Source organism: Dendrobates tinctorius, unplaced genomic scaffold (assembly GCF_039654945.1).
Source record: "Dendrobates tinctorius isolate UK_male_01 unplaced genomic scaffold, ASM3965494v1 ptg000241l, whole genome shotgun sequence".
Classification (NCBI taxonomy): domain Eukaryota; kingdom Metazoa; phylum Chordata; class Amphibia; order Anura; family Dendrobatidae; genus Dendrobates; species Dendrobates tinctorius.
In genome coordinates this window covers 3,724,084-3,736,594 of record NW_027361908.1, presented here as the reverse complement: position 1 = coordinate 3,736,594, position 12,511 = coordinate 3,724,084, and the positions used below count along the sequence as shown (strand labels likewise).

General features: G+C 46.2%; 1 protein-coding gene across 2 annotated transcripts in view; it reads right to left on the bottom strand.

The window, feature by feature from the left end:
- BRD8 (bromodomain containing 8) overlaps positions 1–12,511 on the bottom strand; it is a 284,491-nt gene that overhangs the window by 46,372 nt on the left and 225,608 nt on the right. For both annotated transcript variants that reach the window (XM_073556914.1, XM_073556915.1), the window contains 2 exons: positions 11,039–11,107; positions 10,324–10,501 (listed from right to left, as the gene is read on the bottom strand). In XM_073556914.1, the coding sequence (XP_073413015.1) occupies positions 10,324–10,501; positions 11,039–11,107 (247 nt within the window). The remainder of the gene's footprint in view (positions 1–10,323; positions 10,502–11,038; positions 11,108–12,511) is intronic.

Here is a 12,511-nt window from a genome sequence, read left to right as displayed (position 1 = left end):
ATTGCCATTGATCCCGGAGCTCTTTGACCGACTTAGAGGAGCTCGAATTTTCACCAAACTGGATCTTCGTGGGGCCTACAACTTGATCCGCATTCGTTCCGGAGATGAGTGGAAGACCGCCTTTAACACCAGAGACGGTCACTACGAGTACTTGGTCATGCCCTTCGGCCTCTGCAATGCCCCAGCGGTGTTCCAGGAGTTCGTGAATGACGTCTTCCGGGATATGCTGTACTCCTGCGTGGTAGTCTATCTGGATGACATCCTCGTTTTTTCTCCAGACCTCTCTGCCCACAGAAAGAACGTGCGTCAAGTCCTCCAGCGCCTGAGGGAGAACCGCCTTTATGCCAAGCTCGAAAAATGTGCCTTCGAGCAAACGTCCCTGCCATTCTTGGGGTACATTATCTCAGAATCAGGTCTACGCATGGATCCGGCAAAAGTGTCCGCCATCCTCGATTGGCCACAGCCCCATGGGGTGAAGGCAATCCAACGCTTCCTTGGTTTTGCGAACTACTACCGACAGTTCGTTCCTCATTTCTCCTCGTTGGTTCGCCCCATCTCGTCCCTTATCTGCAAGGGAGCTAACCCAAAGGCTTGGCCCTCTGAGGCTGAAGAGGCCTTCCAGTCGTTGAAACAAGCCTTCGCCGCTGCTCCGGCGCTTCATCGACCTGAGGTTAGTAGACCTTTCACTCTCGAGGTGGACGCATCCTCTACTGGGGATGGCGCAGTCCTTCTGCAGAAATCCTCTTCTGGACGTTTTGTCACCTGTGGCTTCTTTTATAAAGTATTTTCCTCCACTGAGCAGAACTACTCCATTGGCGACAAAGAGCTATTGGCCATTAAGTTGGCCTTGGAGGAGTGGAGGTACTTACTGGAAGGTGCCATACATCCATTCAAGATCTTCACAGACCATAAGAACCTGGCGTACATCCAATCCGCACAGAGGCTCAATCCTCGGCAAGCCAGGTGGTCCCTATTCTTCGCCCGCTTTGACTTTGAGCTACATTTTCGGCCCGGCGATAAGAACGTTAGAGCGGATGCTTTGTCAAGATCATTCCTGTCATCTGATGCAGAGGAAGAACCCTCTCATATCATTGATATATCCAAAGTAATTACTGTGGCTCCTGTCAAGTTAACCACGTTACCTCCGGGAAGAACCTTTGTGGCTGAGAATAACCGAAAACGAGTGCTAAATTGGGGACATTCGTCCAAGATTGCCGGCCACGTTGGTGTCAAAAAGACTTTGGACTTAATCTCTCGCCATTATTGGTGGCCTTCACTCTCCCAGGATGTTAAAGACTTTGTAGCATCTTGCCCGTCCTGTGCCCAGAACAAGATACCCAGACAACCACCCTCCGGTCTTCTGTTCCCGCTTCCCATTCCGTCGGCTCCATGGCAGCACATAGCCATGGATTTCATTACTGAGCTGCCTTGTTCTTCCGGTTGTACTGTGGTCTTGGTGGTTGTAGACCGATTTTCAAAGATGGCCCACTTCATTCCTCTTCCCGGACTACCCTCGGCTCCTGACTTGGCGAAGATCTTCATTTCCCATATCTTCAGGATTCACGGCTTCCCCCAGCACATCGTGTCAGACAGAGGGGTCCAATTCACCTCCCGGTTCTGGAGAGCTCTAAGCGGACTCATGAAAGTGTCATTGGATTTCTCTTCCGCCTATCACCCCCAAACCAATGGGCAGGTGGAACGTACCAACCAGATCCTTACATCCTACCTCCGGCATTTTTCTAATGCTCATCAGAATGACTGGGTCGGTCTACTTCCTTGGGCTGAGTTCGCCTACAATAATCACTCCAGTGAATCGTCTACCAAGTCTCCTTTCTTCATCGTCTTTGGACAGCATCCCAATGTGCCTCTACCGGTACTTCCTGTCTCGGGGGTACCTGCTGCCGATTCTCAGTCTGTGGAGTTCTCCAGGGTATGGCAGGAGACCAAAACCGCTCTCGAGAAAGCACGGGACAGAATGAAATTACACGCTGACAAGAGGTGCTTGGACGTTCCTCCATTTCTCCCTGGTGACAAGGTGTGGCTCTCCACCAAATACGTCCGCCTTAAGGTACCATCTTACAAACTGGGTCCCCGTTACATTGGTCCTTTTGAGGTCCTCAGGCGGATTAATGATGTTGCTTACAAATTGAAGCTGCCTCCTTCACTCCGTATTCCCAATTCCTTCCATGTGTCTCTCCTAAAACCTGTGGTTCTTAACCGATTTCATCCTTCTCCAGGCCACACACCCCAGCCTGTTGGCTTGGGGGATGAGTTTGAGGTGAATGACATTTTGGCCATGAAGAAGGTAAGAGGGAGAACCATGTTCTTGGTCGATTGGAAGGGTTTTGGCCCCGAGGAGAGGTCATGGGAACCCAGGGAGAATATCCACGCACCCCAGATTTTGTCTAAGTTCCTCTCCAGTTTTAGAAAGAGGGGGCGTAAAGGGGGGGGTACTGTCACGCCGTGCTCACCTGGGGGCGGGACCTCGGTCCCGACGTCATCTCTTCCGGAGCTGCGGTCACTCCGGGGGTCTCGTCGGGTGCACACGCGCAGCTCTCGTCCCCGGGTCTCCTCCTACATGTCACGTTTGCGCTTGTGCGCTCCTGTCAGTGCTGTATAGGGCTCGGTCCTCTCTATGGTAATGGAGGACCTGACCCGGAACCTGTAGTGGTCATGTGCTTTCTGGCTAGGTCCTGACCCGGTAGTAGTCATGTGCTATATCAGATGACCTCCCCCTAGGGGAGGTGCCTGATTATTGTTGTGCTTCCTGGCTTGGTCTGCCGTGTACCTGCCTGGCTGTGCGCTGTATTCAGGTCCTCTGCCTTGCACTCTGTTGTGCACACGCTCTGAATCTGCACTCTGCTTTGTACTTGGTTGTGCCTCCTGGCACACGCTCTGACCCTGTGCTCTGTCTCGTACTCAGTTGTGCCTCCTGGCACACGCTCTTACCCTGTACTCTGTCTCATCCTCTGTTGTGCCTCCTGGCACACACTCTGATTCCGTGCTCTGTCTTATACTCAGTTGGGCCTCCTGGCACACACTCTGATTCCGTGCTCTGTCTTATACTCAGTTGTGCCTCCGGGCACACACTCGGACCCTGTGCTTTGTCTCATACTCCGTTGTGCCTCCTGGCACATGCTCTGATCCTGTACTCAGTCTCTTACTCTGTTGTGCCTCCTAGCACACAAACCAATCCTGCGCTCTGTCTTATGCTCAGTTGTGCCTTCTGGCACACACCCTGCTCCTGTACTCTGTTACACCTCCTGGCACACCTGCTGCCTGACTCAGTGCTCTGACGTGCTCCTTGCACACATCCTGCTTCACTCACACCCGGACGAACGAAGTCTCTGTATACCACGTGTTCCCGTGTCCACGCTTTACACGTTCCTGCAGACACACTCACCCACTCGTGTCTCCTGTGAGCCGGCCGCCTGGTGCCAGCAGTCGTGGTGCCTCACCCCCTGGGGCTTGCCCCTGACACTCCCTGTATAGGGGGTGGTCTTCACTAGGTCAGCTCGCCCTTGGAGGGTTGGTGTCACGACCCAGAGGGTCCACTCCAGGAGTCGTCACAATATATATGCAACAATGTTGGAAGAGAGAGTGGCAAGCTTGGAGACACTGAAGAATAAGTGGCAAGTTGATGTTGGTGATTTAACAGATGAATGGGAAGATGCATGGCAAGAAGTCACAAGTCTCGGTTGGCGAGGCACAGAGAGTGTCACATCTTTATTTGCTTCATCAAGTTTATCGAACTCCTGTACGGCTGTTGAAAATGGGATATGCTAGAGAGGCTGATTGGTGGAAGTGTGGAATGCCCAATGCAGATCTGATACACATGACCTGGAACTGTCCCCGCTTATGTAGGTTTTGGGGGGATGTGACTGATTTACTTAATACGGTCTATCAATGTCAAATGGTACTAGACCCCAAAATGGCTCTCCTGAGTCGGGTGGAGAATTTGCCGCTCTCGGAGGGACACCAGCTGGCAGTCTCATGAATATTATATCAGGCTCGTAAGAGTGGCGGCTCACTGGAAGGGATCTTCTGTACCCACAATCACGGAAGTTACTGATGCAGTTAATAATAATATAGATATGGAGAAATATGTATACCAAAAGAGAAGAACAATTAAGAAATGGGAGGATATATGGGCGCCTTGGTTGGACACACCCGGGTTGGCTCCTTCTAGATTAACATGGATGAGAGCGTTGAGGAGGATATAAATGGAAAACTCTGGCTGTGAGAGACCAAATGCATCGAGAGAGAAGAGAGTTTTTTGTCAGGTGAGGGTGGGGGGTAAGATGGGAGGGATTTTTGTGGGGTTCTGTTGTGTTTATGTAATACACTATTTGGGAACTATCCTGTATGTGATTACATGTTTTTTCAGGTTTTGAAAATGTTTAATAAAAAATTACCTGACAAAAAAAAAAGTCAAATTTTACCACTATCATGAAGTACAATATGTCATGAGAAAACAAATGTCAGAATCACCGGGATCCATGGAGGCGTTCCAGAGTTATTACCTCATAAAGGGACAGTGGTCAGAATTGTAAAATTTGCCCGGTCACGAACGGGCAAACCACCCTTGGGGGTAAAGGGGTTAAATTACAAGTGTTCAAAAGATAGTAGAAGCATAATGGGAATCTCATCTTTATAGTTTATAAGAGAAAGGACAGTGACATTTTTTTTTTATCTTCCCGGAGTACCCCTTTTATAAATAAATTTGTCTATCTAGATAGGAGAAGTTAGTGCAGATTTTTATTTTCTGGAAGATCATGGTCCTCCTCTCTCTACATCAAGACACAGCTTGCTCAACACAAGTTAAAGTAGCTTCTTGGGCAGAAAGGCAATGATTCCTTTAAATCGGATTTGCATTCATTAAAGGGAGTCTATCAGTAGATTGTTGCTTTGTAATCATGAGAAACACAAATTTAAACAATGTGTCACTTATCAAGCTGGGTACTGGCGTTTACTTACAATGAAGATTTCATCACTAGGACATTATCATTGTTCTGCCCAGCTGGTCATGTGAGCACTTGTCCAACCACACCCCTTCCTGTGGAAATCAGCGGTTAATAGACAATGTACATAGAGAGAATGGTGTGGGCAAGGTTAAATTTCTCGGCTCAGCTTCATACTAAATCTAAGAATTTTGATTGTGTCACATCTACTGCAGTCAGTAAACTAAGTGATACATTGTTGGATTTAAGGTCTCTTTGACTGCATCATGCTGTTCTCAGATGAGGTAGCAAAAACCTGCTTACAGAGACCTTTTAGGCTATGTGCCCACGTATGCAGAAAATTTCTGCTTCAAAACCGGACTCCTTCCCAGAAAATGCGCGTTTTATTTCCGTGCGTTTTTGATGCGTTTTTTCTACGCGTCTTCTGACGCATAGAAAATAGCTAAAAATGTGGACTTTTCCGCAAAATTAATGAGCATGCTGCGATTTTTACCACAAAGTGTTTTTTTTCGCGGAAAAAAATGCATCAATGTGCACAAAAAGTGCGGAATTCTTTTAAAATCAATGGGATGCTTCTTGTATACGTTTTTGAAGTGTTTTGACCGGGACAAACGCTTCAAAAATGCAAAAAAAAGCGCTTATGTGGGCACACAGCCTTAAGCTCTATGTTTGTAAAACAGTGAAGTCTGGATATTTTGTCTTCTGGAGATTAGGCCTATGGTAAAGGAGTTCTTCAGCAACAGTTAACCTCTTCATCAATGCCACTTAAATCCCATTGTGTGCTGTCATGGGACATCTAGGAAAGAATAATAATTACCTACCCAACATTTTCTTTTCCAGGTGTCCCTAGGCAGAACAAGTTTCCCACCTTAATCCCCGAAGGCATTTTCGGTTTTTGCTCTCCTTCCCAGAACCATAACTTTTTTATTTTTTGATCAATATAGCCATATGAGGGCTTGTTTTTTGCAGGACGAGTTGTACTTTTTAACGACACCATTGTTTTAACATATCCCACAATTGTTTGTTTTTCTTACAATGGTCTCTAAATGCTTAAAACTGACCTGCCATTATGATTCTTCAGGTCATTATGGGTTCATTGACACCAAACATGTTTGGGTTCTTTTTTTTATCTAAGTGGTTGAAGAAAAATTTCAAGGTTTGCTAAAAAAAAAAGAAAAAAAAAAATACGCCATTTTCCGATACCCATAGCGTCGCCATTTTTCGTAATCTCTGGTAGGGTGAGGACTTATTTTTTTGCGCGCCGAGCTGACGTTTTTAATGATACCATTTTGGTGCAGATACAGTCTTTTGATTGCCTGTTATTGCACTTCAATGCAATGTTGCGGCAGCCAAAAACTTTTTTGGAGTTTTGACTTTTTTTCTCATTACGCTGTTTAGCGATCAGGTTAATTCTTTTTTATACTGATAGGGCAATTCTGAATGCGGCGATACCAAATATGTGTATATTTTCTTTTTTTTTATCGTTTTATTTTGAATGGGGTGAATGGGGGGGTGATTTAAACTTTTATTTTTTTTTTTAAATATTTTTAAAAAACATTTTTTACTTTTTGCATGCTTCAATAGTCCATGGGAGACTAGAAGCTGAACTTTGATCGGCTTTGCTACATACAGGCGATGATCAGATCGCCTGTATATAGCAGAAATGCTCACTTGCTATGAGCGCCGACCACCGTGCTGTTCTCATAGCAAACATAGAGGTCTGCTGGAGACCTCTGGTTGTCATGCCAACCCATCGGTGACCCGAGATCACGTGACGGGGTCACCGAAGGGTGGGATTTCCGGCGCGAATGCCGGAAGCGTGAGTTAAATGGCGCTGTCAGAGTGACAGCGGAATTTAACGGTTTAACAGCCATGGGTGGATGGCGATTCCACCCACGGCTGTTGCGTCTATTATTCCTTTAAAAGGTCTGTCCATGTGATGCGCAGACAGATCAGGTCCTACTAAGCAAAATAGTTTTTGTATCAGTTTTCCACTATGCTACACGCTTATAATAATAATAATAATAATAAATTTTATTTTTATAGCGCCGACATATTCCGCAGCACTTTACATTTCAGAGGGGATTTGTACAGACAATAGACATTACAGCATAACAATAATCACATACAGTAGATTATAACAAATACCAAGAGGAGTGAGGGCCCTGCTCGCAAGCTTACAGTCTATGAGGAAAGAGGTAGACACGAAAGGTGGGTGGTAACAGTTGCCCTGATTGTATGGACCAGCCATAATGTTAAGTGTGTAACAGTACAGACACAGAGGGCTAATGGATGCATAAAGCATGTGGGAACATGATGCTGGGAACCTGGTTATGGTAAAATTTTTGGCTCTGCCACACAGGGATAGGTTAGGTTAATGTGTTGAGGCGATAGGCCAGTCTGAATAAATGCGTTTTCAGGACACGCTTAAAATTGTGGGGATTGGGGACTAATCGTATTGACCTGGGAAGTGCATTCCAAAGAATTGGCGCGGCACGTGTAAAGTCTTGGAGACGGGAGTGGGAGGTTCTGACTATTGAGGATACTAACCTCAGGTCATCAGCAGAACGGAGGGCGCGGGTAGGGTGGTATACTGAAACAAGGGAGGAGATGTAGGGTGGTGCTGAGCCATGGAGGGCTTTGTGGGTGAGGGTAATAAGTTTATACTGAATTCTGGAGTGGGTGGGTAGCCAGTGTAATGAATGGCACAAGGTAGAGGCATCGGTGTAACGATTGGTGAGGAATATGATCCTGGCTGCAGCATTCAAGACAGATTGGAGAGGGGAGAGTTTTGTAAGAGGGAGACCGATTAGAAGAGAGTTACAATAGTCGAGACGAGAATGAATAAGAGAAACAGTAAGAGTTTTTGCAGAGTCAAAAGTAAGAAAAGGTCGAATTCTAGAAATGTTTTTGAGGTGCAGATGACAAGAGCGAGCCAGTGATCGAATGTGGGGGGCAAAGGAAAGCTCGGAATCAAGTATGACCCCAAGACAGCGGGCATGTTGCTGGGGAGTAATAGTGGAACCACAGACGGAAATGGCAATGTCGGGTGTAGGTACATTAGTAGCGGGAGGAAACACAAGGAGTTCAGTCTTTGACAGGTTCAGTTTCAGATATAGTGAGGACATGATATTAGACACAGCGTTTAGACAATCGCCAGTGTTTTCTAGAAAGGCTGGCGTGATGTCAGGAGAAGAAGCGTATAATTGGGTGTCATCAGCATAGAGATGGTACTGGAAACCAAATCTACTGATTGTTTGACCAATAGGGGCAGTGTACAAGGAGAAGAGGAGGGGGCCTAGAACCGATCCTTGAGGAACCCCAACAGTAAGGGGAAGGTGAGAGGAGGAGGAACCGGCAAAAGAAACAGTAAAGGAGCGGTCGGAGAGATAGGAGGAGAACCAGGAGAGAACGGTGTCCTTGAGGCCAATGGAATGGAGCATAGTGAGGAGGAGCTGATGATCCACAGTGTCGAATGCTGCAGAGAGATCCAAGAGAATTAGCATGGAGTAATGACCATTTGATTTAGCTGTTAGCAGATCATTAGAGACTTTAGTGAGGGCAGTTTCAGTGGAGTGTAAAGAGCGGAAACCGGATTGGAGAGGGTCGAGAACAGAGTTTTCTGAGAGATAGCGGATAAGACGGGAGTGGACCAGGCGTTCCAGGAGTTTAGAGATGAAGGGAAGATTAGAGACAGGTCTATAGTTAGCGGCACAATTTTGGTCGAGGGATGGTTTTTTAAGTAGTGGATGTATGATGGCATGCTTAAATGAGGAGGGAAAAATACCAGAAGAGAGAGAGAGGTTAAATATTTTAGTTAGGTGAGGGGTGACAGCAGGGGAAAGGGACTGGAGGAGATGTGACGGAAATGGGTCACTGGTGCAAGTAGTTGGGCGAGAAGATGCAAGGAGCCTGCTTACTTCTTCTTCTGTGACTGGTTCAAAATCAGAGAGTGAGTTAGATGCAGTGGGGGAGGGAGGACAGTGCATGGTATGAGGGGATTTGGAGATAATTTCCTGTCGGATCTGGTCAATTTTTTCTTTGAAGTAATTGGCCAGATCGTCAGCTCGGAGCTCAGTGGTTGGGGCCTGTACTCTTGGATTGAGTAGAGAATGAAAAGTGTCAAAGAGACGTTTCGGGTTATTGGACAGTGAGACGATGAGGGTGTTGAAATAGGTTTGTTTGGAGAGGTGAAGGGCAGTGTTGTATGTTCTAAGCATAAACTTAAAATGGATGAAATCTTCGTGTAGATTGGATTTTCTCCACAGACGTTCGGCGCACCTGGAGCACCGCTGCAGGAAACGTGTTTGCACCGTGTGCCAGGGTTGTCGCCGTCTGCGTTGTGGTGTTCTATTTATAGGGGGTGCAAATTCATCCAGGGCAGTTTGAAGTGTTTCATTGTAATGCTTCAATGCAGAATCAGGACATGAGAGGGAGGAGATAGGGGCCAATGAAGACTGCAAGTTCTTCAGAAGTTTCTGGGTGTTAATGGCCTGTGTGTTTCTATAAGTCTGGACAGTGGGGGTGACCTGAGCAGCCTGGCAGTTCTTTATAGAGAATGAAAGAAGATTGTGGTCAGAGAGCGGGAGAGGGGAGTTTGCAAAATCATCCACTGCACAAAGCCGAGAGAAGACCAAGTCGAGGGAGTTTCCGTCTTCATGCGTTGGAGAATTAGTAAGCTGCGAAAGGCCAAACAGAATTAAAGGCTTAAACAGAATTTCCAAACCACCATAAGCCACTTCTCATCTGCACTCCTCGTACTGGCAATTTACTCTTTTTGATAAAACAGTCATGGTAATCAAGCCTTCAAATATAACAAAAACTGCCCCCAAGGAAATGGCATGAAATGCTTCCATAAGGCTGGTTTCACATTAGCGCATTTTCAGCGCACGCACGGCCGGGGGTAGCTCCGCCCCCGAGCCGGCTGTCCGCTAGGAGGCGGCGCTACAAGCAAGGGGCGGGCACGCCGGGCAGAGAGCCGGATCGGGGGCGGAGCTACCCCCGGCCGTGCGCGCGCTGAAAATGCGCTAATGTGAAACCGGCCTAATCTATTCAACCCCCCATCTATTCATTCCCATCCATGTACATTACCTGTAAATTGCAAGATCCCTGTCTCTTTAGTGTGTTAATGTATGTAGTCCCATGGATTGGGCTGTCTCACTGGCACCTTAACTATCTACTGTGTCAGTGACCTAAAATAAGTTCCTCTTATGTACAAAACTATGACTGAATAATGAAGGTGCTGAAGCATCCAATAAGCTTCTCTGTAAATATCATCTCATCAGTGGTAGAAAGTGCTAAGAAAAAAAACACAATTAGTGGGAGAGTTTTAACAGTCAAGAGAGTTAAGACATCACAATACCTCTAGCAACTCCTGCACATCTCTTTGTATCTCCAAGGCTTTTTGATGGACACAGTGATAGAAGCTGTTATACATCACAGCATTTTGCAGCATTAACAGAATATCTCTCTGGAAATCTGTGCTTGTCCTAATCCTTCCCTTAGATAGTCCCTTTTTTATTGTAGATAGATCCATAGGCCTGGAAAAACAATTAGTTAGGGTGAAACCTGTGTCTCTCTTCAGCTTTTTCTTTCTGCACCAAAAACTAGAGTGCTGGCAGGTAAAACAATACGAACAATATGCACCTTTTTGGCACATTTTTAATTGCATTTTTCACCAATTCATTAGAATGGTTGAAAAGCACTGCAAAAACGTTGAAAGAATCAACATGTTACGTCTTGATAAAAACTTAGCAGTGCTCAAAAGGAGTGTTGAATAAAAACACTGCATGTGCATGAGATTTCAGATATCTAATTTATTATGCTGATGTGTAAAACATTGTGTATTTTAAGCAACAAATAGGCTGCGCAAAGTGTGCAGCAGAAACGCCATGTGTGAATATACCTTAAACTAGTCATACAGGTAATTCTATATCTGGAATGGATGTAAAGAGCAGTGGTTACAAAACCTGAAAATTAATTTACAATGGTAGAACATTGATAGAAACCAGGAAAATATCTATGAAATATGATTTGTATACAGTGTATGCTTTCTAGGAAAACATTCTCCTACAAACCGTTTAACAAGCTCTGTATACCCTGGAGCCTCCCTGTCGGTCAGTGGTTTAAGAAATGGTCTAGCGAACCTGCAATAAAATGCATACAAAAGAAAAAAAGAACAAGAGCATTAGCTGTACGCATTGTAGATAATCTCTACCAAATCAATACAGAGACAGTATTATTCAAGCCATCTTTACATTTTATCTAAAAAAATATATAGAGCAAAAAATATCTATCTGGCTTGCTCATGATATGTAATTGGAGCTCATTTGGAACGTTAAACATCCCAATGAAAGAAATGACTCATGGGACATGAGGGTCCTCCAGAGGAAAAAGAGGGATTTTGGGTTCTTACCGTAAAATCTCTTTCTTGGAGCCTTCATTGGGGGACACAGATAACCATGGGTGTATGCTGCTGCTGCTAGGAGTCTGACACTATGCAAAACAAGAAACTTAGCTCCTCCCCGGCAGTATACACCCACCGACAGGCACCAAGCACCTCAGTTGGTGAAAAAAGCAGTAGGAGAAGCAACCAAAAACCACAAACATATGTACCAACTCAACAAGGGACTCTCAGACTCAACACGGTACTACTTAAACAGGGAGGGTGCTGTGTCCCCCAATGAAGGCTCCAAGAAAGAGATTTTACGGTAAGAACCCAAAATCCCTCTTTCTTTATCGCCTTATTGGGGGACACAGATAACCATGGGATGTTCCAAAGCAGTCCCGAGGGTGGGAACAACAATAAAGGAACGAAATAAGGAAGGGCTTAGGTCGGTCGATGCGCCACCGCCGCCTGCAGAACCTTCCTACCAAGAGCTGCATCAGACGAGGCCTGGGTATGAACCCTGTAGAACCTCGCAAAGGTGTGCAAAGACAACCAGGTCGCGGCCCTGCAGAGTTGTAAGGCCGAAGCCTGGTGCCGCACAGCCCAAGAAGCCCCTACAGCCCGGGTGGAGTGGGCTTTCACTCCCGGAGGGGGCTGTTTCTCCTGAAGACGGTAGGCCTCCAGGATGGTAGACCGAATCCAACGAGCAATTGTGGATTTGGAAGCAGGAAGACCTTTCCGGCGACCCTCAGAAATGACAAACAAGGAATCAGATTGGCGAAAGGAAGCGGTCCTGGCAAGGTAAACACGCAAGGCTCTCACTACATCCAGTTTGTGGAGCGACTTTTCCAGAGGATGAGCAGGCGCAGGACAAAACGATGGAAGGACGATATCTTCGTTAATGTGAAAGGGAGATACCACTTTCGGAAGGAAAGAAGGAACTGGCCTGAGAACAACCTTATCTTGGTGGAGGATAAGGTTCGGAGAACGACAGGATAAGGCCGCCAGCTCAGAAACTCTCCTGATTGTTGTAATGGCGATTAGAAAAGCCACCTTCCATGAAAGAAAAGACAGAGGGATATCCTGGATTGGCTCGAACGGCGCCTTTTGGAGAGCGCCAAGAACAAGATTGAGATCCCATGGATCTATCGGAGAACGATGA